This window comes from Prunus mume, linkage group LG1 (assembly GCF_029339155.1).
Source record: "Prunus mume cultivar Tortuosa linkage group LG1, ASM2933915v1, whole genome shotgun sequence".
In the NCBI taxonomy this organism is placed as follows: Eukaryota; Viridiplantae; Streptophyta; class Magnoliopsida; order Rosales; family Rosaceae; genus Prunus; species Prunus mume.
The window spans coordinates 8740559-8766468 of NC_142698.1; the positions used below are offsets into that span (position 1 = coordinate 8740559).

Here is a 25910-nt window from a genome sequence, read left to right on the forward strand (position 1 = left end):
ATATCCCAATACTGAACACACAAATTCGGTAATAGTTTTTGTTTAAGGGAAAAATTTAGCAATGCCCCCTAATTATAGGTTGTGTTCTACTCTGCCCTATGAACTCTCAATCTCGTTCTAAGTACTAGTAAACTTTTCATTCATGCCAATGTGCCCCTTGTTAGTTAGTTATGTAAATTATTTGTCATATTGATGGTCATTTTCATGCAATCAAGTTGGGACTTGCTTTAATCCACTTTCAACTTGCCCCGGCCTGATTGTGACACTAATTGATCTAAAAGGTAAAAGATATAGGCTATAGTCGGTAGAACAAAGCAAGATAACTTTTTTTTTTTTTTTTTAAGAAGAAGATTTCATTCATAAGTCAAAAAAGCATACAAAGACCGACACGCTACCAATAGCCTCATTAAAACCTTCCTATGAGATCACATGGGATAGACTCCAGGGTAGGAAAGAGTATCACACATGCCGTGGACTAACATGAGAGTCCAATACAACACGACAAAACCAAAACAAAACAGGAAAAGAACCCCAACTAGAGACCAACATAGTAAACCCATAGGAGAGGACCACAAAACATTCCAACTGTCAAAAGAAGCCGTCTATGAGCAAAATCATAGTCCTTTGACACCCACACACACTGCAAGGCATACCATAACAGAAACCAGGAGAGAACACGGAGGAAGAAACATAGAAACAACAATAAAAGGACCCCTGAGAAGCACTCCACGTCAACTTAGAACCTGACAAAGAAAACTCCTATGACCAAGCATAGTTCTTTTGTAGGTGCAGAATAGAGAAAGCACCACAGCCCAACAACTACCACCAACGTCATTGCTGCTGTCGCTGTCGGAGCAAAGACAAAAATTAGCCACCAAAGAGCACAACTCTCCCAAATTAGCCACCAGAGAGCACAACTCTCCCAAGGAGAGATACAACCCAACATCACTAGTACACTATTGCTGCAACCGCCAAGATTGAAACAACATCAGCCACCTAGAACACTGCAACAACAACCAAACGAAACAAACACACACACACAAAAAGACCTAGATCCAAATAGATCTAGGGCTATTTGGAGAGAGATAAGAGGAAGGAAAAAGATGAGAGAAGTAGGGGAGAGGAGGAGAGGAAGAGGGGAGATGGGTGGAGGGGAGGAGAGGCAGTGGCCACCTCCCCCCAGCTTCCTTGCAGTTGGTTGTCAGCAAGGAGAAAGGGGAGATTGGATGCGGCTAGGGGAGGGCATTCTTTGGTTAATCATTTTGACGGTAAAATGCAAGATTGCTAGTTATGGTTGGACAACTTTCTGTTTTCTTCTGTATTTTTCTACATTTAGCTCACCTCTTCTACCTAAGTCACTTGGAGATGTTCCCTCTCTATCAATGAGCGATAAGGGTGTGTAGAGAGTAGACTTGTCAATCTATTAACGATGTCATCTTTCTTCATCCATTCTAACTAGTGCAATAAAACATCGGAAAACAAGGGCCGTTTATACAATGAAAGAAACAATAACCAAGAAAAACAAAGAAAATGGAACATCTGATGACTTCGACTCTTACAAAAGCAGCATGGTTATCTACAGGCATAAACTAGTTGAAACCGGCAGGTTGGGTTCCTAAAAGCACAACCCTGCTGGCATGGTTAGGCTCTACATTTCGGTTTAACATTTCATGAAAACCGTTGGAGGTAAATGAGGGAACAAAAATGCCTCCCAGAAGAATGTACAACGGCAGATTTTGTTTATGTGAAATTTTAACTCTACCAGTTAACCTAACACAACTCCAATCCCGTAACCAACTCTGTTGCGACATATAATGTCCTAATACAGAGCCTTAGTGTCCACTGTCACTACTGCCGACCATACTGTTGATTTCGGATATTAACACCCCTACCAGCAGCAGGAATTCCATATTGATTAGTCTGGGAGTAGTTGGGAGGACCGACTGCATAACCACCAGGGGCTCCTCTAGAGCTAGGGGCCGCCATGCCACTCCCAGCATATGGCGGAGCTCGTCCTTGGGGTGGATATGGTCCACCACTGTAACCTCCGACTTGACCTCCGCGATTTAGGTGGTAAGGTCCACCCTGGTTTCCAGGAGGGTACCTGCTTGGACCTCCAGGAGGACCTTGCGGTTTTCCGTAGTGGTGGTGACTTGGTCCAGCTGATAATGTGGGCTGAGCATCGTTTATTGGATGATTGGGCCCGTACCACTGTGGAGGAGCTTGCCCTGTATGTTGAATGGGAGGCAGGCGATAATGCTTATGATAATGCTGTGACTTTGATCCCTTTGTTATTTCTTCAGTTTGTCGCCGCTGCTGCTTCTTTTTCTTTGTTTGGAATTCGTGTGATGATTCATACTTAGGTAGGCTGTACGATACAAGAGAAGCACAGTTCAACATATTATAGAAATACAAAGAGAAGCCTTGAACCATACACATTTCAGAAGAGACCCAAATACCACAACCCCTCAAATTCCACTATAACAGGCCCAACCTATGCCACCGCTTTCAGAAAAGGAGACAAGTATTAGGCTACTAAAGCTGGTTGGTGATGCACATGCGATAAGCAGCAATCGCTTAAATGTTCTAATTTATAGGAAGCCAAGTGCAAAAGAGATGTAAACAAAGGGGAGTAAAATATGAAGTCATCCACGATAGGCACAACACAACTGGATTTCTATCACCAACTGTGAGAACTGTTTATAGCTTGGACACCTATTTGAATGTACCATGTGATCTAGCAAACTCAAAGGGAATGCAGATAATTTAAAACAAAAAAACACACCTCTTCGGATCACAGGGTAAAGGGTCAGCCCAGAAATACTCTGCATCCAGTGCTTGCTTCGCAGTCCATCTCTACATAGAAGGAAACAAGTAGATAAGCAGGAGAAACCATAAGAGCACCCAATATTTTCAGCCCCTTACTGCAAAAGTAGAAGTGGCAGTCTGCTCAATCTGCATTATCAAGTTCATTCATCCAAAATAGTAGCTAACAAGGACAAAAAAACTTGATTTACTATTAGTGATGTGCCATAGTGTTTGTCAATATACAATCCTATTCCTTTCCTTGAAGCATCCTGACAATGTGTATTACATAGTCTTCAAACAAGTATTCAGCTCAATCATTTGTTTGAGGCAGCAATATTTGGATTCAGGTTCCAAACCAAAGAAAGGTGACAAATGAATCATGCTAGTGTAGCTGATATATTTAAATTTAAAAAACCTTTGAATGATTTTTAAACAAAACTAGACTCCGGTATATTAGTAAATAATAAAATTATGGCAAGAACAAATATGTAAAATTCAAGTGGTACCTGATTTGGATCAAGAGCTAACAAGTGGTCCAATAGATCCAAAGCATGGGAGTCAAAACTGGAACGCATATTGAAAAACAAATTAACAGAATCAAATAGCTTATGACAGATTAATATTCAATCATAATACTTGAGAAACTCATCAATCATTTACTTACTGTCTGAAAGTTTCCCTGACTCGTCTTTTCAAGGTCCTTGTTGGCTTGAAGTTATTATACCAAGGACTTTTTGACACATCAGGCCAGTTGATCTCATCAGGCGATCCACAGAGCTCAAATATTTTGTTCAGTTGGTCAGGCTTCAATAAATATGAAGAAAATAAATATTACAAACTGAGCCTCGTGAAATAATTTGTCCATGTTGTCATTGTTTGTGGTTATTTCATAAATGTCTAATACACCAATTACCACCAAATACAAATACAAAAACAAAAAGAAAAAAACCAAATTCTCCTAAACCAACCACATATACTAGCCGCATAAAAAATTTAAACATAAAACAGCCATTCCTGGATAGCTACAGTCTCTAATAGGGTACAGCAATAACTTCTACACCATATAGGATGAGACAAGTTGGATGTAAGCTCCACAACACATCCTTCACACACGTGCCCCTCAACCAATATTTGATTAAGAATGCATATTTTCTAAAGGGTGCTGATTTTCCCTCTCCGTTTTTGTCCACTTACAATCCCTTTTGTTTTTTTAATACTTTTTACTATAACATACAATTTCCAATAAGGGAGTGTAAATGGACAAAAGAGGAGTGGGAACATACAATTTCTAACAAAGGGAGTGTAAGTGGACAAAAGAGGAGTAGGAAAATCAGCTCCCTTTCTAAAAAGCATGAGATAATGAACCTTAGATTACGCAAGAAAAATTCTCTCTTTCATCAACATATTGTGAAAATAAAAGCTGACACAATCCATAGTAAATTAAATAAGACATCAGACTTCATTTTGCAACACTAGCCAAAATTTGGTAAATTCATCAATTCTAAAACCAAATATCAGAGTAGAGAAGAATTGGAAAGGATGTTTAACTTCACTTCTTCCTTGCAAAATTGGTTTTCCATGCAGAAGTTCGGCAAAGATGCAACCAACAGACCAAATATCAACAGCTGGACCATACTTTGTGGCTCCAAGCAGCAACTCTGGGGGCCTGCTCCAATTATATCAGTTATATGCACTATCTAAACATCGGGCATACTCTTCAAAAGAATCAATGCTTTAGCAAACTGAATTTCTAATGGTAATTATGAAGTAAATGCTTACCTATACCACAAAGTAATGACACGATTTGTAAGATTTCCCTCATGGTTACTACAAAAGGACCTTGCAAGCCCAAAGTCTGCTAGCTTCAACTTCCCCTCATTATCTATCAAAAGATTAGAACCTGCAAGAATAGGCTTTATTCTGATATAGCTCCAGGTGCACAATACTCATAATCATATTTGAGAAAGGAGATGATAAACTTGTTGATTAACCTTTGATGTCACGATGAAGTACTTGATTAGCATGACAGTAATGTAGCCCAGTCAATAGCTGCTTCATATAACACTTGAGAATAAAACGTGAGAAAACTGTTAGGTACTTGATGTAACAGATAACTCTCTTTCTCCAAAATTGTAAGAATATATTATACCTTTATCTGGGGAACTGTAAATCTCAGTCCAGGACGATCAGCAAGGCCTGTCAAATCGTGATCCATATACTCAAAAACCATATAGATGCCACCCTTGGACTTATTACCATCTGTAATCAACAAAACACATGTCAGAAGAACTACCACCTACAATAAATTTTGATACAAAGTGACACTCTCAAAGCATGCGTCACCAGATGGCATTAAATGGATCACAGGCATGCAGATGTAACACACACAACTAAGATTTCACGCAGATGTAACACACACAACTGACTAAGATTTCATGTAACAGCTTTTGGTACCTTGATTCCCTTGCTCATCCCTTTCAGGACCTTGAAGACAGAAAAAGTTATTTAAGGTATGAGCAAACAGAACCAATATAAATTGTTACAAATTTGTCAATTGTGATACAACATAATTCTTGAACGATGGAAATTCAAGTACCTGTAGAAGTTACAATCTCTTTCAGCTTAACGACATTTTCATGATGAAGCTTTTTCAGAATTTTAATTTCCCGGATTGCTGTAATTGGGAACTACATAAACAAAGCAAAAATCCCATAAAATTTATTATAAGATGTGAACATGTGTGTGCAAATAGGTCTGGGAGTGTGCCTGGTTGTGCGTGCATGTGTAAATACCCGTAGTTTCACTTAATCAAAATTGTTGAAACGTACTACAGTTCTCCATATAATAAGAACACATGGTAAATTAAAGAAACAGTACCCCTTCTTTTTCATTATCCATGCGTATCTTTTTCAAAGCAACAATTTCCCCAGTTCGGGTTTCTCTGGCCATGAACACTTGACTGCAAAAGAAAACATGACCCAGGAGGGAAAAAAGTAACTCAATTAATTCAGGATTAAGAAAAACCCACAGGGATACTTGTGTTTCATTACGTGAAAGAAATTTAATTTTTGGTTCAAAGAAACATAATTTTCCACACTGTTTGACCATGAAAATCTGTCTTACTTTGGGTTCCTCAAAATCTATCTACTCATACCATCCTTTGCCACCCCCACCTAAAAGAATCTCAAACTTATAGAAACTTGATCTTTCTTCTTTCCTTCTTCTGTGTTTTGGGGAGGGGGGTCTATAACATACTACAATTTTAGTGGAACCATTAAAACTTACGCAATTTGTGATTTTACTTATGCTCCTGCAAAGAAAGGGAAAAGAGAGAAAGCAAGAAGTCTAACGGAGCCGAACGGAAGAAGGCAGTGTCTTCTCTGTCCACTCCTACAGAGACCACAAAACCTGATCCTTCATCTTCATTCAGGATGAGTGGGAGAAGAAAGACTCAAAGAACCACCTCTCAAGCCACCATGAATCCCAAAATGCACATTATTACCAATCCCACCAGTAAAGATCAAGATTTTAAATTGAAAAGAAAAACAGTCCTCCCTCTCTAGGACTCTTCGTTCCTTACCTAAGCTGCATTAAACCCTTACATCCAGTGCATCATTTATACTAACAAAAGTAAAACGAAATGCAAATTTTTCTAGTGACATCATGTGCTCTCCATTACATCACTATTGTTTTATTTAAAGACTTTTTTTCCCCACCACAACAAACTAATATATGAGTACTTCTAACCCATTTTATTAATTAAGGATCAAGATTTAACTAATGTTCCTATGCTCCTTTTTTTTTTCTTTTTTCTTTTTCTCTTTTTTGAAATTATATTTTTCCTACTTTCTATAATACTAATTGCACAAGAATATTATCAGTGAAAAAATATTACTGATGACAAAGAAGTAAACTAGAAAAGAAAGCAACCCTCATTATAGCAATAACAACAGAAAGGCCAATTCTTCAGCACCGAGAACATAAAATCTACACACTTTTACAGTTTTAAACGGTATAGTTTCCGAGTTATTAATAAACAAATATATCTGGCAATTATTATGAAATATTTGCACATAAATTCCTAATTGAAGTAGAAGGGCAATCATAATTCATCATTGAGTGGTGCACGTTGTTTCAATTTTTCTGCTCTTTGAAGAAAAAGAACGATAATGCAGAGAGAGGGAGAGAGACTGACCCATAAGTGCCTTCGCCAATTTGCTCGAGTTTCTCAAAACAGTCGACGCTTCGAGACCCCCATGAAGGTAACTCTTCGGTGTTTATCTGCCCGGCTGCCGCCGAAGCCATCGCTCCACAGGCCAAAGGCTGAGACTTAATCACGAGAGAGAGAGAGAGAGACACACACACACACAGAGACTCGACTTGTTTGCTACTAACCGCTATTTCCCCCTTGAGGAAGATTTTTTTATTTTTTTGATGAATCATGAAGTTTTGGAACCGAGGCTTTGCATTTAGAGACGGTGTATTTACTCACATTTCATAAAATCTGGACCATTTAACTAATCGAATGATTGTGGGTGTGCCACATCCGCTGCAATAAATTTGTTTCTTGTTTTTTAAACTGACGCTGTTAGTCACCTTGACAGAAGAAAAAAAAAAACAAACAAACAAACTTCCCCCCTTCTTCATCTCTAGTTGCCTATCGCTCTCTTCATTCTTCCCTTGATCTGTCTTTTATTTTTATTTTTATTTTTTCCTTCGGAAGCTTTAGTCATCAGCTGAAATTGGTAATGAAAATACCCAATTGATTGCTATTTTGATTGATGATGGAATATCTTCATGATGAGCTTGTTTGAGATCTTGGGTTTTCTGGGGTGAGGATGGGGATGGTGCTGGGTTATCAGAAGGGTTTGGCGTGGAGGGAGTAAAATCGGAGGGCTTTTGGGTTCCCTGCAATGAGGACGAAGGCGCGTGTGTTTGACAAAAAAGATTGATTGGAGCTGTGGGAATTGCAGAGTATTGGGGTGGTTGGGTTGTCATCCATGAGTATGATGATGGAGGTGTTTGAAGAGAAGGGTGTGTGTCTTTTTTCTGCTGTGGAAAGAGTACAGATGTTGGGATTCTTAGTTTTTTTTTTCTCTTTTTTTGGTCTGAAAGTTGGGATTCTTAGTTGGTGTTGTTCATTTTCGGCTGGAAGGGTAATGGAAAACGTACAATATTGTTCTTTCTTTCTGGTGTGAATTTATTGGATAGAAGATTGCAATGGTTTTGGTCTTTGGGAGACGTTATTTCTAACAAAGCAAATGGCAGACAACGGAGATTTTTCAGTTTCTAGAAACACATGAACATTTTTATAAATACCCATTGATAGATGTTCTTGCTGGAAGCAAAAATTCTGAGTATTGCCTTGAATCGCAATGCTTTCTGGGCGATGTTATTTTTCTGTCAAAATGACTAACAGCGACAGTTTTTTTTTTTTTTAAAAAGAAACAAATTCATTGAAGCAGATGTGGCATACCCATAATCATTAGATTAATTTAATGGTCCAGATTTTATGAAATGCGGCTAGATGCATAATTCCTAAATGCATAAAATAAAAGTTATATTTTCTGATTTTTTTTTCCTTCCCATTTTTGTTTGGTTTTATTCAATTAAACCTTTTTTTTTTTGGGGAGTGTATAAATGGGACAAGCTAGTCGAATAGCAAGGTTCTAAAACTTGGGTTGGATAATAGTATTCGGATCCGTTTGGTAATGCTTCTAGAAGGGCTAGTCTAGAAGTGCTTCTAGGTTATAGAAGTGTTTCTATAAGCGTTTTCTGGAGAAACATCTTTTATGTGCTTATTTGGGAAGTACGCCCAAGTAATTTTCCAAGAAGCACTTTGATTTGTTTTGAAAATTTCAACTTCTTTATAATAAAAGCGCTTCTGTTAGAAGTGATTATGAGCGAAGTGCTTCGGATTATAGAAGCGTTTTTGGATAAGCATCTTCTATATGCTTCTTCAGGAAGCACGCCTACGTGCTTTTCCAAGAAGCACTTTGATTTGTTTTGAAAATTTCAACTTCTTTATAATAAAAACACTTTTGTTAGAAGTGATTATGAGCAGAAATGTTTTCTAGAGAAGCAGTCCCAAACGAGCTCTTATTTAAGCTCAAACAAAGCTATAAATATGCTCAAGTTCAACTCGAATGACTTTTTTCAAGTTTAAACTTAACTCAAATGATTTTTTCAATCTCAAGCTCGGATTGGATCGGCTTGGTTTGTTTGTGGACACAACTCAAGCTTTTAGTTCGTTTTAAAATGGTAGCAACAAAGAAATTTAGAAATTACACGTGGAAAAAATATGAAATTTGGAGCTCATAATTTTAGTTTTAAATTCAATCTAAATCGTTGTCATTTCTAAACTTCCAAGAGAGTGAGAGTCTTAACACAATAAAATAACCATGTATGTTGTCACAACTCCACCATCTCTACCACCATCACATTGACGTGGCAATGACCACAACCTTCACCGTCATGAACACTACGACCTTACCATGACCATCGCTGCCATCACCACCTTCACCATCCCTTCCATCACCTTCCCATGGCCACCACCGCTGCCATCATAATTGTCACCACAACCACACCTGTTATGAATGTCATCACCATTACCTCACCACCACCCAACCACCATTACTGCTACCCTCATCTCACCAACTTCTTACCATTATCAACCCCACTATATCACACATGATGACACCACCACTACTATAAGAAAATAAACGTTAAATTTTGTGCACAAAGAAGCGAGTAGCAACAAGTTTGACATTCCTTTTGACTACTTCTGTCTTGGGTATGAGTTCATATGTTAAGATAATAACCCACATCCTCTCGATCACTTAAAGGTTGGAATAAGTAGCTAGGCACGAGAATAAAGTGATTATAAAGTATACTTTTGGGTCACATACATGCACAGAACTATAGTATTATACAGCGTATGAAATTCACCAATAATAATTGGCAGTTACAGAGTTGTGATTGTTTATGAAGAATCATTATCGGAAATGATGTATACTATAATCTCATTAGGCGAGCATAGGTGGTACTGATAGGTAAACATGAAAGACTCGTTGTCATGGTCCACGAACAAATATGTTCTGTGAAAGGAAAAACTACCATTAGAGAACTAAGGGCTAAGAGCGGCAAGTGTTTCCTATTGTGGGTTGTCTTTGGTGACGTCAAAGCTAAGCACCTCAGGAAAATGATGAGGAGTGGTGGAGACAAGAATTCTAGTGCCCATAGTTGCATAAGATAAGTGGACACCGTCTTATACCCATGAATTTTCTTCATACAGAGCTAGTCCAACCACTCATACAAGGAGCCATGGTATCTTTTGAAAAACCAAACATGAGTGTGGCGAGAAGTATGAGGGTTTCACCTTGCCTGCAAAAAGAATTTTGGATCGAAAGACATCGTAACCCATAAAGTCGGGAATATCTTGTCAATGAGCTGTACATTCCTAATTAGTGTAAGTCAACTATTTGATTCTGCAAGATTATATGAACATAATTACTTTCCTAGAATAGTTTCCTAGGCTCTATATATATAACCTTCCTATTGTTATATATCAATATGAATGAAGTATTATTTTTTACCCAATCTAATATGGTATCAAAGCAGTCGATCTTGACTGTCTCTTGCCCTAACCAAGAATCGCTTCAGCAAATAAATTGCTCACAAACCCAGCACCAGCACCACCCATATTCCATCTCACAAACCCATTCAAACCTTTCCTTTAGTCAAATCACATTTTGCAATATTGCAAATCACTTTCCACTCACAAACCCATTCAAACCGTTCCCTTTGTTCTTTTTTTTTTAACTTTCAACCCAATATTTCTTATTGCAAAACAGTTTGTCTTATTGTCTTTGTCCACTGTTCACTTGTTTTTTCCTCAACTTGATATTTCTTTTTTGTCATTTTCTCATTAGTTACCCAGAGTAACGTTTCCCCTAGATAGATTTCTTTTTGCCTTTTTTTTTTTTCTCATTGTTTGTCAGCCAATATCATGGCCAACAATGATGGGTCAGCAAACACCAATCAATCCTTGGTGTCGGGAGGCTCCAAAACTACCACACAAATCTTCACTTTGCAGAGTGACACCTCCAACTTCTCCGTAGGAATCAAACTGGATGAGAATAATTATTCTTTATGGCATCAAATCATAGAGATGAAGATAGTTGGGTTGGAAAAACATGGCCACTTGACAGGTGATATTGCCCAGCCTGCAGACACAGATCCCACATTTAATAAATGGCGTGCATCGGATTGCCCAGTCAAGAGTTGGTTGTTCGACGTCATGCAACCTAATCAGATTAAACGATTTATTCATTATGACACAGCAAAGCAAGTCTGAGCTGCAATCAAGCAAATCTATTCAGATGGTGCTGATGAAGCTAAGATTTATGACCTTCACAGACAGTCATTCATAATGAAGCAAGCTGGCGCATCAGTTGCCAAATATTACAATGAGCTCAATGAGATTTTTCATGAGCTTGATCAATTAAGTCCAAGCACCATGGAGCATCCTAAAAACATTGAGACTATACGCAAAGAGGTTGATCGTCTCCGAGTTTATATATTTCTTGCAGGTTTGGACAATAATTTTGATCCAATTTGAGGAGAGATTTTGCGGATGGAGCCAAAAGATCTAACTTGAGGCATCATATGCACATATTAAAAGAGCGAGTAATCGACAGGGAACCATGTCTGAAGTTGGTGTAACCTCCGAAGCTACACCTTGGCTGCTGCGAGGTCCAAACAATCTCAGCCGAACAACTATAGTGTCGACCCTACTCGTAATCGGCCTCCAATGAAGTGTACCAAATGTGGTTTAGATAACCACACAATTAAGGGTTGTTATGAGATCATTAGTTATCTAGAATGATGGGTCCATAAAGGGCGTAAAAAGGATTCGACTATAGCCTCATTTGCATCTTCTCAGTCATCCCAGGAGATTGCATCAGAACTTCCATCTGGTACATCTGTCTCCAAGGCCTTTGCCACCTCAAGTACCTCTTGCACATTTTCACTTACTTGTAATAGATCATAGATTATTGACACTGACGCTACTGATCACATGACATCTAGTTTTACTGGGTTGTACTCTACCAAACCATCAAGCCAAACACATATTACTAGTGCCAATGGAACCACCTCCCAAGTTATGGGAGAAGGGTCTTTATCTCTTTCATCCTCATTAAGTCTTGATCATGTCTTAGTTGTCCATTCACTTGACTATGACTTGTTATCTGTTCCTAAAATCATTGATTCCCTTAATTGTACCGTGTGTTTTTGTCCATTGTATTGTCTCTTTCATGATCTTCTCACCAGGGCCGTGATTGGATGTTGTACTATGAGGGGAAAGTTGTATTATCTGGACTTGACAGAAGACAACAGTACGAGATTGAGTCAGGCACATCATGTGAGAGGAGATGAATCTACCAGGATGAAGAAAATTTGGCTATGGCATAGACAATTAGGGCATGCTTCTTTTGGTTATATGAAACTTTTATTTCCATATTTGTTTTCCCAGTTTGTTGAATCAGACTTTCATTGTAAAACTTGCATTTTTGGCCAAAAGCCATCGTATTTCTTACCCATTAAGATTGAATAAAAGTTCTCTATCTTTCATGATTGTCCATTCTGATGTTTGGGGACCATCACGAGTTTCTACTATTAGCGGTTTTAAGTAGTTTATGACGTTTATTGATGATTGCACCCGTATGACCTGGGTTTTTCCCCTAAAGCAGAAAAGTGAAGTCATTGCCAAATTCAAGTTATTTTATTAATATATTGCTACTCAGTTTGACAAGAAAATCACTATACTTCGGTCTGACAATGGAGAAGAGTACGTCAACCATGACCTACATAATTTTTTAAGTCAACATGGAATTGTTTATCAAACCACATATGCCTATACACCACAACAGAATGGCGTCAAAGAGCGTAAAAATTGTCATCTCTTGGAGGTTATTCATGCCTCTTTATTTGAGGCATGTATGCCTCATCATTTTTTGGGGGAGGCTCTTTGTTTTGCTGCTTACCTCATTAATAGAACATCATCCAACACTCTTTAGTATCAAACTCCATTTCAGATATTGGCCACTCTCCTCACCATGCCATTCACACAAAATCTCGAACCACGTCTCTTTGGTTGTGTTGCTTATGTTCAGGTGTATCCACATCAGCGTGGCAAGCTTGATCCGTGTGCACTGCATTGTGTCTTTGTGGGTTATGCTGACACTAAGAAGGGCTATAAGTGTTTCCATCCTCCCACTCAGACCATGCATGTTACCACAGATGTGACTTTCCACAAGAGTGAGTTCTATTACTCAAAGGGAGTTCCTGAGCATCCTCTGCAGGGGGAGAGCTCTATCTTTGCAGAAGATACTCAGAGCATCCAAATTCAACAAAATGGTTTAGAGCAGTCAGTGTCCGAGCAACCAGCTACAGTAGTGCAACAAGATCAAGAGTTACTGGAAACTCCAGGATAATAGTTCAGATAATTTCCCTCCTACTACAGTCCCATCACCAATCATCCAATCAGGTCCGAAAGATTCCCGCAGGTAACTGAACATTTAAGCTCCAACTTAAGCACTTTACCTGAGTCAAGTCATACAGGAAACACAGGTTATCAATTACCTATTCGTACTATTAGAGGGATTCCTAAACAACAGTATGACCCGGACCAAAAAACAAAAGTTAAATACCCTATTGCTAATCATGTGTCCCTACATAGGTTGTCTTCGTCATGTGCATCATTTGTATGTCAATTATCCACTGTATCTATTCCAAGTAATGTGCAGGAAGCTCTGAAAGATCCCAAGTGGATTCAAGCAATGAATGATGAAATAGAGGCCCTCCAAAAGAATTCCACTTGGGAGATGACTATCCTTCCTAAAGGGAAGAGAACAGTGGGTTGTAAATGGATATATACAGTAAAGTTCAAGGCAGATGGCACCATTAAACGATACAAAGCAAGATTGGTGGCGAAAGGTTATACTCAAACTTATAGGATTGACTATGGGGAGACCTTTGCCCCTGTAGCCAAGATAAACACAATTCAGGTACTTCTTTCTCTAGCAGCAAATCTAAACTGGCCATTACACCAGTTTGATATCAAAAATGCCTTCATGCACGGCGACCTATAAGAAGAAGTCTATATGGATTTCCCACCAGGATGCAAGATGGGGCCCAATACTAGCAACATGGTGTGTAAACTAAGAGAGTCCCTTTATGGATTGAAGCAGTCACCCAGAGCATGGTTTGGAAACTTCAGCAAATCAATGAAGGATTTTAGATACAAGCAAAGTAACTCAGATCATACTCTTTTCTTGAAACATAAGAAAGGTAAAGTCATTGGCTTTTTTTATATATGTTGATGACATGGTAGTTACCATGAATGACCCAGTGGAAAAGGCAGCATTGCAGCATCACTTGGCAAGTGAGTCTGAAATGAAAGATCTTGGTGCTCTGAAGTATTTCCTAGGCATCGAAGTGGCTCGTTCAGAACAAGGAATATTTCTATCACAACAGAAATATATCCTTGACATTTTGACTGACATTGGAATGTCAGCCAGCAAACCAGCAGATATGCCAATGGAGTTGAATCATCAGCTTGGTGAATATCCTGATCAGGTACCCACTAACAAAGAAAGATATCAACGCCTTGTGGGTAAGTTAATCTATCTAGGACACACTATACCTGATATAGCATATGTCGTAAGTGTGGTGAGTCAGTTTATGCATGCACCAAGTGAAGCCCACATGGATGCGGTAAACCGAATTATGAGATACTTGAAGTCATCTCTTGGAATAAGATTGATGTTCACACGACATGGTCATCTAGATGTTGAGGGTCACACTGATGCAGGGGCGGGCTTTGTTACTGACAGGCGATCAACATCCGGATACTTTACCTTTGTGGGAGGCAATCTAGTATCTTGGCGAAGTAAAAAACAGAAAGTAGTGTCAAGATCAAGTGCTGAAGCAGAATATCGAGGTATGGCACACAGAATATGTGAGCTACTCTGGATAAGGAATTTGTTGGGGGAATTGGGGTTCAAACCCAAACATGCCACGCAACTGAATTGTGACAACAAAGCTGCAATATACATTGCACATAATCCAGTGCAACATGATACAACCAAGCATGTTGAAGTTGATAGACATTTCATCAAGGAGAAGCTCGAGGCGAAGATCATTAAGGTATCATTTGTTAAATCCAAAGATCAACTTGCAGATATCCTCACCAAAGCAGTCATATGCAGGGTATTTCACAGCTCACTTAGCAAGTTGGGCATTGAAGACATATATGCTCCAACTTGAGGGGGAGTGTCAATGAGCTGTACATTCCTAATTAGTCTAAGTCAACTATTTGATTCTGCAAGATTATATGAGCATAATTACTTTCCTAAAATAGTTTCCTAGGCTCTGTATATATAACCTTCCTATTGCTATATATCAATATGAATGAAGTATTATTTTTTACCCAATATGATATATCCTCTCTAGCCATAGAAACCATAAATTGTAATTCACTATTGCCTTTAAAACAACTCAGGCATTTGTCTCTGAATGAAAAATTCCTAAGATAGTTAGGATTGGGACTAAGGTAGGGCTATGATGATGATAACAAATCGCTCAATGCAATGGTATGGTTAATGTAAGAAACGACCATTTGCTTCAACTCCATTGAAGATATATACAAGGACCTCTCTTGTCCTGCTAGATCTTCCATGCCACGCCGCCTTCATTTCCCTTGAGCTTGTTGTTGCTTACGCATGCATTCCCCCTTAAACTAATATAGATTTTGCTTTGAAGTTTTAGTACATTTAGTAATGAAAAAAAATATTGCCAACGGGATCTAGCACAATACAAAAGAGTCCTAATTTATAGACCAATGACCTCAAATTCGAAGTCCTATAACCCTTAATAATATGTGTGTAAGAAAATCCCAAAATCTATCATTGGCATTCAAAAAAGGTAAAATTGAAAAGAAAAATAAATTTGAAATGACACAAAAGGAAAGAGACGCGCAAAATCCCGCATTGACGAAAAAAATTCCCAGCCAGGATTGACGTCAAAAAAGTGGGCCAAGTTTTATATTGACAAACACAGCACAACACAACACAACACACAGAGTAAAATAAATAGTCAATTAGTCATCGTTCTCATTCACACACAAAACAAAAGAGTTACTGAGTGGCGGTGGTAACGAGTCAGATAATTACTGTCCTAGATTGCTCTGCTTTCCATTCGTGCCTGCATTTTTCACTCACCTTCCTCAGAACCTTCCTTTACGAACTCTCTTTCTAAACTTTCCTTTCATATTTCTTCCCAAAACTCACTCTAAAAATTTCTCCTTCTATTTTTGCAATCTTCATCACACGCTTTCATCATTCCCTAAAGGCTAAGCCTTTTTGTCTTTTTGTTGCCACACCCTTCAGATCAAAGAGCAGTCACTTTTTTTGGCTTGTTGGCTATGGCCTATGTATGAGATACAAGTTGGCTCTGGTTGTGGGATTTCAGTGACTACAACACGCATCGAGTTCATGGCGGATACCAAGCGCTATGGTCTTGGCAATCAGTTGGGTCAGTTATGTTTTTCTGTAGTCATTTTTTCTGGTTTTTTTCTTGTGTGTGTGACTTATTTCTCATTTTCATGTGTTACTTGTTTATATGAATATTTTGATCCAAGTTGAATTCTGGTTTTCTGTTGTGTCCTTTGCTACTTTCGTTTTCCTTAGGAAAATGATATTTTTACTAGTAAACATATTTGTTTATTTTCTTTTCAAGATATTGTTGATTTATAGTTTTTCTTTTGCTAAGCCATGAAAATGCTATTGAGAATTGAAACACGGTGTTCAATTCCAGCCAGCGTGTAGACTGTTTCATCTAATCAGGGTCACAATTGAGTCTAATCCGGTCTTGAGTACCACATACTTGGTATTATTTTCCTTTGGAAGGAAGCTTCAGTTTGAGAAAAAATCTCAATTTTCGTTGGAAATCATTGGCTAGAGCTGCAGTGAATTTATAAAAGCTGCTAGCACAGAAACCAATCAAGTAGCAAGATAACTTTTCCTAACTCATCTTATCTAAAACTCTATTCTAATCTTATTCAAGGGTTTTGAGTTGGACTAATTAAACTTTGAATCAAGAGTTCAAATTTAAGTCAGCAAAACTCAGCCTGGCATCAATTAGAAATTCAAGACACAAGCTTCGTAGCTCCTAATCAAAACATAGGCTCTTAGATCCTTTAGCAGCATCCCTAATGCAAAGCAGAAGTAGCCACTCACCACTGACACAGCTTAATAGTGCAGCTAGCTCTGACATGACATCCGCATCAACAATAGCAGCTAGCCATTTCTAATTGCTCTTAATTCTTTAGGAAATGACAAGGTACCTCACCCGTCCATACCATCCGAGTCCGCAAGAATAAAATCAGGAAATTCGGTCACTATGAGTGACCAAGGTTCTCAAGCAGAATTGTCTATTACTGATGCTGACCATTGGATTAGCACTTGAGTTCCCTCTAATGCTATTTCTTAAATTTTGGCCAAATAGATTGCTTGAGAGAGTGTGACATGGTAAAACATCTCTTCCATGCTTCTTATTTTTTCCTTAAGCCTAAGGAAGCTAGAAATTAGCAATCCTCCTTTCACATTTTCTAAAGACTATCATCAATCCATTCATCTTTTTAGATAATCTTTTGGTAGTCAGTCATATTGTAGGTTTTATTTCACCTTCTTGAATTATCCAACCAAATTCTTAAGGTCCATTTCTACAAACCTACTGAACATGTCCTTTACTCTTCTTAGTAATCTTGAAATATATAACAAAGTTGGTGAATCGAAGTATTTAAAATTGACATGAGGGTGGGTCAAATTGCAAAGGCAGGAAGGTGCTAAAGGCTAGGTTTGGCCATGGCCCCCTAACCCACCCCTGCAGCTTCCATAAATAGGGTGCTTAGATCACATTTTCTGCTTGGGGGTGGAGTGAATGGTCTTTTTCATGATGACTGAACCCTTTTGATGATTATATTTGAAGTTGGTGTCCACACGTGTACCTCTAGGTCTAGAGGACTCCATCCTGTAAATTATCTATCTTTTTTTTAGCTTTAAGTGTCTAAAATCATCTCTCTCTCTCTCTCTCTCTCTCTCTCACTTGGTTGTCATGTGGTTTTCTTATGTCAATGAATGAAGCATTAAAATATGATTTTCTATTTTATATGGATTTGTATTAATTGTGATATGATTGGATGCAGACATTGCACAGATACTCTTAGAAGCAAAACATCGCTGGTTACGCCCGGCTGAAATATGTGAAATTCTTCGAAATTATAAAAAATTTCACATTTCTTCAGAGCCTGCAAGTGTGCCACCAGGTATGATTTTTCAGCTGCATTAGATTTGGCAATAAATATTGTTATTGAAGTCCCTTCTTTCCGCCACATGATAATGTAGTATTTTAGAAAAGTTTTGTAATGAAGCTTATCTTTCAATTCAACTGCTAGTAATCTGTAAAATTTGTCAACAAATATGGCTTATTGTTATGTAGAAATTGCATGGTAGTTCCTCTGCATTCACAATGATCTATCTGAGATTGTGCAGCTGTGCTATTACTATATTTTTGTGTACATGATAAAGTATTGGATAGGCATGGTTTTCTATTTTGAAAAATCAAATTCTGAGACATGGCATGGGAGTTGTCTATTTTGCATTGTCGTCTGGCATGGGAGTTGTGTTTTGTATTGTTTTTGGTTTTATTTTTGTAGGTGTTACTGGCATTTATTTTTTGGCATAAAGGCTTACTGTTGCTTTTTTTTTTTTAAGGTCATATATATTAGCATTGCATGAAGTTGTATTTGTATTTACTTTGCATATACTATACAAATTTTAAATTTTATGAGATGTATGCTGAGATATGGTGTGCGTCTTGCTTTGATTGTATTGTTTTTAGTTTTATTTGGGTATGTGTGAAAACCTACTGTGGCTTGACACACATCATTTGTTTTAGGTGGATCACTTTTTCTTTTTGATCGGAAGCTGCTTAGATATTTCAGGAAGGATGGCCATAACTGGAGGAAAAAAAAAGATGGAAAGACAGTGAAGGAAGCCCATGAGAGGCTTAAGGTAATCATCAAAGAATGGTGTCATAGGTTTTAAATGGCACATATAAATATATTACGCCAAATTTCTGCTTGAAATTTGATTGGAGCATATTGAAGAGCTTTGTTCGGGTAACTTTATTTTATGACCCAAGGATTTTGACATAAGATGGAAAGTAATGATACCAAACTTACATAGGGGGGAAGAGCTCTGGGATAAGATTGATGTGGAAAAAACAGTCATGTTGAATGTCAAAAACTACAATTTGATGTTGTAGGCTAGAGAATCAAGATTGTGGTTTTAAATTTAAAGTATATAAGGGTTATGCGATTCACGAATTCTCTTTAAAACAAAAAACTTTGATGTTAGGGATGCAAACAGCCAGTCCACTTGTGATTGTGAGTATCATGAAGGTCTTTGGTGAATTTAAGATTGAGGTCACTCCATTATAGGATCATCAAAGTCAATGAATTAAGTTCAAACTCTTATTTCTCAGAAAGCCAAGCTTGGGCTGAACCTCAAGGCTGGTGTTAGGCTTCAGCTCAACAAAAATATAGTCAGCCAAGTCTGTGCAGTCCAAAGCTCAACTTACTGCAGCTCACTTGCGCCCTTATTTAATGCCAAAATTAAGTACATAGAAGCAACGATACCAAACTGAATAAAATTGCTGCTTAGGAAAACAGTGGGGAAAGAAATTTGGTTTAGAATTTCATTAGGTAGGTGATAATATTTTGATACTAAAGATTTCTCGAGTTTTTGTAACTTGCATCAAGAGTTACTTTGTTTAGGAATCCTTTGTTTTCTAATTATATTTGTTGAATAATATTGGACATTCTTTCAGGCCGGAAGTGTTGATGTGTTGCACTGCTACTATGCCCATGGAGAAGAAAATGAAAATTTCCAAAGACGCAGTTATTGGATGCTTGAAGAGTGAGTTTGTATTTTGCTATCAAAGATTTCTGTTCTCAAGCCTTAGGAGTTTGCATATATATATATATATATATATATATATATCTCTCTCTCTCTCTCTCTCTGTGGATGTGTTTGCATGTACAGGCATGCTCCCATGACTGCTTGCTCATTTGAACATGAACATTTAGTCTCATATGCTAATGATTCAATAATGGTGAAATTTTATTTGCATGTCTGACCTACTTGGTCATTGCTGCAGGGATCTGCAACACATAGTTCTCGTCCACTACCGGGAAGTTAAGGTAATTCTTTATTCAGTGGTTTTCCCATTTAGTTATTGAGATCCTTCCACCTTTTATGTTATTATCATTTTAACATAGGAGTTATCGTTATACCATTTCAAGGTAAAACTGACGATGTTATACAAACCTATTGTATTTTTAATAATTGGATCCAAGATGTGATCCATGTTTGAATCAATGCTGATAAAGTAGGCACTTAGTGTAAAAGGATCATCATTGAAAGAAAACGAGAAGTTTTCAAGGGCTTTAGTAAAAGTGGGTCCACTTGCTTAAATCCAAATCAATCTGAAATATCTGATTCATGGATTTAATTCTTACACTCATGCTATCTAGTGTTTAACTATAGGATACTTGTGCATTTCTTGTTGTCATTTGTGTGATCCAGGCCTTAATGTGCTTACAAATTAATATGAATATACAAGCCTAATTTCATTACCGTGTTAATTTTTTATTTTCCTAATGGATATCCATGTTCTGGGTATTCACTTTTATTTTTGTAACTTGTTCAGGGAAATAGGACAAACTTTAACCATACTAAGGGAACTGAAGAAGCTGTTCCTTATTCCCACGAAACTGAAGAAATTGCACTCAATTCTGAGATGGAAAATTCTGTTTCTTCTAGTTTCAATCCAAATACTTTCCAAATGCGTTCCCAAGCTACAGATACAACAAGCTTGAGTAGTGCTCAGGCATCAGAATTCGAAGATGCTGAATCAGGTGTGTGTTGTACATTTCTTTTTCTGCAGTTTGTCAAAATTCCTTTTTTTTTTTTTTTAATAAATACTTTGCAGGAACTAAAACTTTTAATTCATTTTCCAGCTGCACATTATATATTTTTCTTCTTGTTATCAATATTTTAACTTGGTATATGGGGCAGCATATGATCACCAAGCAAGTTCCCGGTCACAACCTTTTCTCGAATTACTACAGCCTAAGGCTGAGAAGATCAATGCTGGATTCTCTGATGCATTCTATCCAATGTCGTTTTCAAGTAAACTTTTTCCCTTATATTTCAAAATCTGTCTGTCTCAATGGATGAGTGCTTTTAAATAGCTACTATTTGTTGAATTAAATGGAATACCAACTTCATGGTATGATAACAGATAATTATCAAGAAAAATTGTCAGCCATTCCTGGGGTAAATTTTGGCTCACTTACTCAAGCATACAAGAGGGAAGATGGTAATGATGCTGATGTTACCTATGAGCCCACCAAAAATCTTAACTCTTCGTTATGGGAGGCTGCCCTGGAAAACAGTGCTACTGGATTTCAGTCTTTGTCTTTTCAGCCATCATTTTCGGCAACACATTCTGATATGATGGGGATTATCTCTAAGCAAGAAAATGGGATGCTTGGGCACCTTTTGACAGACAGTTTTGAGAAAAAGCAGATGTGTGAGAGTAAACCAAGGGTCCAACAAGGTTGGCAGGTAAGGATAAGTTACTTACACATTTAATGCTGGCAACAAATTTTTTAATTCTAGGGCTATGGAATTGCAAATTCATGTGTATTTAAGGATGGTAGATATGTCTGGGAATCTGATGTTTCATTCACAAGTGAAATCTGGTGGGACATGGATAGATATAGATGGTGATGGAATTTGTTTTATATGGCTTCACCATAAAAGATATTTTCTACAGTTTTGAGTTTTTATAATTTTAGAATTAATTTACAGTGACAATATTAAAGATCATGGAAGCAAGTTATACTGATTCTGGTTACGCATAAGAAAGCTATACACATGGTCAAACCTAATTAGGCAGGGGGTTCTACAAATATTTGATGTCTCGTTGTTTCAAACTGTTATTAACAAATTTTTGAGATGTCAGTTTTTAAATTATTTCTGATATTGCCAAGTTTCTAGAACTTATTTTGAATGAAATTATAAATTGATGAAAATTATCAATGTAATTAGGTATGGGAAGTGTTGCCAAAGTCCTCAAATCCTACTTAATGATTTCAAAATTGCGTAGCTTGGTACTGGTAATTTAAATAATTATATTATATGCAATAGTTGGTAATATAAGCATACTCAGAATACACAGTTTATGGAGGGGAGCGCTATTTGGGTTCCCCTTCCAACACTTAGCACCCCTGCAGCATGTTTAATGGGGAGCACGAGTAGTGCTCTCCTTTATGGATTACTTTTGTCTTTCCAAATTTTTCTGTTCATACTTTAGTTTGACTTTCCAACAGACTTCGGAAGAAAACTCATCATGTTCATCTAGCTGGCTTATGGATCGGAACTTGCATTCAAATACAGTACATGATGTCTCCAGCTTCCATGAAGGACTCAATGCCGCTAATTTACTCAATTCTCTAGCGCCTTGCCATACGAATTCTGATAAGACAAATGATTATTCTATACCAAATGACCTTCAAATACAGCCTTCAACCACTGAGCAAGAATATTATCTAAAGTCCATTTCAAAGAGAAATGAGACCATAGAGGGAAAAGCCAATCACACTTCTGCTATAAAGCCTTTGTTAGATGGCCCATTCACTGAAGGCTTGAAGAAGCTTGACAGTTTCAACCGATGGATGAGTAGAGAACTTGGAGACGTGGATGACACACAAACACAGTCCAATTCTGAGACCTACTGGGATACTGTTGAAAGTGAGAATGGGGTTGATGAGTCCAGTGTTCCCCTGCAAGTACGCTTGGATAGCTATATGCTGGGGCCTTCTCTTTCCCAAGACCAGCTCTTTAGCATTATTGATTTTTCACCAAACTGGGCATATGAAAACTCTGAAATCAAGGTAATGTATAATTTAATCTTCCTTGCCACTATATCAAATAAATCTTTGAATGCATCATCTCATCTTGGTGGGAAACAACCAAGAGATTTAAAGAGAGCTGTACTTTTGTGTAAGAGTTATATTCTAGTTTAGTTTCTCAAGTATCACAGAATTGTCTCATTTAGTCCTCAATTTGTGCAGGTTCTGATCACGGGAAGATTCTTGAAGAGTCAACAAGCAGAAGCTTGTAAATGGTCATGTATGTTTGGGGAAGTTGAAGTTCGTGCTGAGGTTATAGCAGATGGTGTTCTTCGTTGTTATACACCCGTCCATAAGGCTGGGAGGGTTCCATTCTATGTGACATGTTCCAATAGGCTAGCGTGTAGTGAAGTGAGGGAATTTGAATACCGAGTTGGCCAAATTCCAGATTATGATGCTAAAGACGATAACAGTGGCTGCACAAACGATATACTTAGTATGCGGTTTGGAAAATTGTTGTCTCTAAGCTCTACTTCTCCAACTTTTGATCCCAACAGTCTGGCAGAGAATTCAGTGTTGATCAATAAAATTGATTCATTGCTGAAAAATGACAATGGTGAGTGGGACAGGATGCTACAGCTTACGTCAGATGAAGACTTTTCCTTGGAGAGAGTAGAGGAGCAGTTGCTTCATCAGCTACTTAAAGAGAAGTTGCATGTATGGCTCTTACAGAAGCTGGCTGTTGGTGGGAAAGGCCCTAGTGTACTAGACGAGGATGGCCAAGGTGTGTTACATTTTGGAGCAGCTCTTGGCTATGATTGGGTCTTGCTGCCCACAATAACTGCCGGAGTCAGTGTCAATTTTCGTGATGTGAATGGATGGACGGCTCTTCATTGGGCAGCTTTTTGTGGCAGGTGAGCACCTTAGAAACTCTTTCTTTCAGTTTATTAGATATTATCTTCATTCTTGACTTATTTATTTAGTTTTGTCTGATTTAACGTGTTTTGTTTCCTTATTTTCTTGTAATTAATATCAGAGAGCGCACAGTTGCTTCCCTCATCTCCCTTGGCGCGGCTCCTGGAGCATTAACAGATCCAAGTACCAAATACCCTACTGGCAGAACACCTGCAGACCTAGCTTCTGCACAGGGCCACAAAGGAATTGCTGGTTATCTTGCAGAATCTGCTTTGAGCGCCCACCTTTCATCTCTTAATTTGGACACTCTTAATTTGGACATCAAGGAAGGAAATAATGCTGGGATTTCAGGAGCCAATGCAGTACAAACAGTTTCAGAACGAATTGCAACTCCTATCGGGAATGGGGATTTAACGGATGGGCTTTCCCTGAGAGATTCTTTAACTGCTGTCTGTAATGCCACCCAAGCTGCTGCTCGTATTCATCAAGCGTTCAGGGTAAAATCTTTTCAGAGGAAGCAGTTGAAAGAATATGGTGGCAATGAATTTGGAATTTCAGATGAACATGCACTGTCACTCATTGCAGTGAAGTCACATAAGCCAGGGAAACGTGATGAGCATTTTGATGCTGCTGCAATACGAATTCAAAATAAGTTCCGTAGTTGGAAGGGTAGAAAAGACTATTTGATAATCCGACAGCGTATTGTCAAAATTCAGGTATTTGTCATGATTCTCTTGTTAATAAGGATTGTGGTCTACTTCAATTTTTCAGGCTTTTTATCTTCCCCATATTTCTCCCATAGGCATTGTTCCTTACTCAAATCCATTCTTGAAATCTAACTTCTAATTTATTGATAAAAGGCTCATGTAAGAGGCCACCAGGTGAGGAAAAACTACAGAAAGATAGTGTGGTCCGTAGGAATTGTAGAGAAGATTATTTTGCGTTGGAGACGAAAAGGAAGTGGATTGCGTGGATTCAAGTCAGAGACACTTATTGAGGGCCCCAGCATACAAGTTTCATCCTTGAAGGATGATGATTATGATTTACTGAAAGAAGGAAGAAAGCAAAATGAGGAAAGGTTGCAAAAGGCCCTTGCTAGGGTGAAGTCCATGGTTCAATATCCTGAAGCAAGAGATCAATACCGTCGGCTACTTAATGTTGTTACTGAGATAAAGGAAACCAAGGTAAAGAAGAGCCTTTCTTCTTGCCCACTTGGGCTATAAAGCATTTGTTTTTTGTTGAATGAATTCTCTAATTTCAACTGACATTGCAGGTGGTATGTGATAGTGCTGTGAATAGTTCAGAAGGGAGAGCTGATATGGATGATGATCTCATAGATTTTGCAGAATTGTTGGATGAAGACATTTTCATGCCTACAGCAGGTCCATAGTGATTTCTGGTTAACCCTATGATATCCTCTTGTAAAATCTGCAGTGCATTAGTATCAGTACATGCTTTGGCATTTAATTTATTCACCAGTGGTCTAGAAGCATGTCTTAATGCTCTTGTATATGTTTAGAAAATTTATTTATCTAAGAAAGTTAAACATAATGAGTTTATGTTGTTAATTTTTGTCCACCTCATTGCGTTGCATGTTGTTTTTCCACCTCCCGTTTAATGTTCTGAGAAAAATGTTGTAAGAGCACCTTGCCATTGCCATGGAAATATGGCCCTAGTGCTATAAATCTATCATGGGGCTCCTACTTGCACTCGAGGATTGATCCGTGGATCCAAATCCGGTTTCTTCAAATACTCATATTTCAGTCGTAGAGTTTATAAAACAAAATTATTAAAACCATGGATGCATTTGTGTGATTCGGCGTTAGTGAGTTTATTTTCTTTCTATCTTCCAAAATTTGGCACAAACAACTTTAAAGTTATAAATCATCAAGTTAACGGCTATTTTTTCATATTTGATGATACCAAGTGTTCTATTTTTCAGCTCATTATATATTTAAAATGTTAGGTTTTCTTCAAAGAAGTTGTGCACGTCATTCGTTAACTCGCGTCGCGTGACATCCTTTTGGCATCTATGTAGGAAAAGTATAGATCAGTGCCATGTGCCATGTCAAAAAATGCCTTTCGAGTCTGGCTGGTTCAAAAACCAATCGAGATTCCAATTTGAGATTTTTCTTTTTGGGCT

At 37.9% G+C, this 25910-nt stretch overlaps 2 protein-coding genes across 3 annotated transcripts; one reads left to right on the forward strand and one right to left on the reverse strand.

Moving 5' to 3' along the window:
• Nucleotides 1–1471: 1471 nt before the first annotated feature.
• On the reverse strand, nt 1472–7329 carry LOC103333351 (cyclin-dependent kinase C-1). 2 transcript variants are annotated; one of them, XM_008236178.2, is made up of 12 exons: nt 7004–7326; nt 5686–5767; nt 5405–5495; nt 5263–5292; nt 4958–5067; nt 4800–4872; nt 4588–4708; nt 4357–4474; nt 3473–3612; nt 3315–3372; nt 2786–2856; nt 1472–2368 (listed from the first exon to the last, which is right to left on the reverse strand). In XM_008236178.2, exons 1-12 carry the CDS (start codon nt 7249–7251, stop codon nt 1849–1851), a joined length of 1662 nt encoding a protein of 553 aa, XP_008234400.2. In that variant the 5' UTR covers nt 7252–7326; the 3' UTR covers nt 1472–1848. The 2 variants fall into 2 exon arrangements, with proteins under 2 accessions (XP_008234400.2, XP_088906566.1); XM_089050440.1 differs by lacking the exon at nt 5263–5292 and having other exon boundaries at nt 7004–7329.
• Nucleotides 7330–15989: 8660 nt separating this feature from the next.
• Nucleotides 15990–25345, forward strand: SR1 (signal responsive 1). The gene is made up of 13 exons (XM_089054138.1): nt 15990–16404; nt 18077–18196; nt 18829–18944; nt 19762–19850; nt 20092–20134; nt 20644–20851; nt 21012–21125; nt 21238–21563; nt 22331–22894; nt 23075–23766; nt 23889–24483; nt 24628–24951; nt 25041–25345. The coding sequence occupies exons 1-13, from the start codon at nt 16302–16304 to the stop codon at nt 25155–25157; spliced, it is 3411 nt and encodes a 1136-aa protein (XP_088910264.1). The 5' UTR covers nt 15990–16301; the 3' UTR covers nt 25158–25345.
• Nucleotides 25346–25910: the final 565 nt, after the last annotated feature.

Bases quoted from the DNA above. Each gene is read 5' to 3' on its own strand.
- LOC103333351 (XM_008236178.2), bottom strand. From the start codon at position 7,251: ATGATTCATCAAAAAAATAAAAAAATCTTCCTCAAGGGGGAAATAGCG. The intron at 5,768-7,003 runs GTCAGTCTCTCT...TTTCTTTTGCAG, and splicing joins ATTGGCGAAGGCACTTATGG to TCAAGTGTTCATGGCCAGAG. The intron at 3,613-4,356 runs GTTAAACATCCT...TATTTATTGAAG, and splicing joins TTTTGCAAGGAAGAAGTGAA to CCTGACCAACTGAACAAAAT.
- SR1 (XM_089054138.1), top strand. From the start codon at position 16,302: ATGTATGAGATACAAGTTGGCTCTGGTTGTGGGATTTCAGTGACTACA. The intron at 20,135-20,643 runs GTAATTCTTTAT...TAACTTGTTCAG, and splicing joins TCCACTACCGGGAAGTTAAG to GGAAATAGGACAAACTTTAA. The intron at 22,895-23,074 runs GTAATGTATAAT...CAATTTGTGCAG, and splicing joins ATGAAAACTCTGAAATCAAG to GTTCTGATCACGGGAAGATT.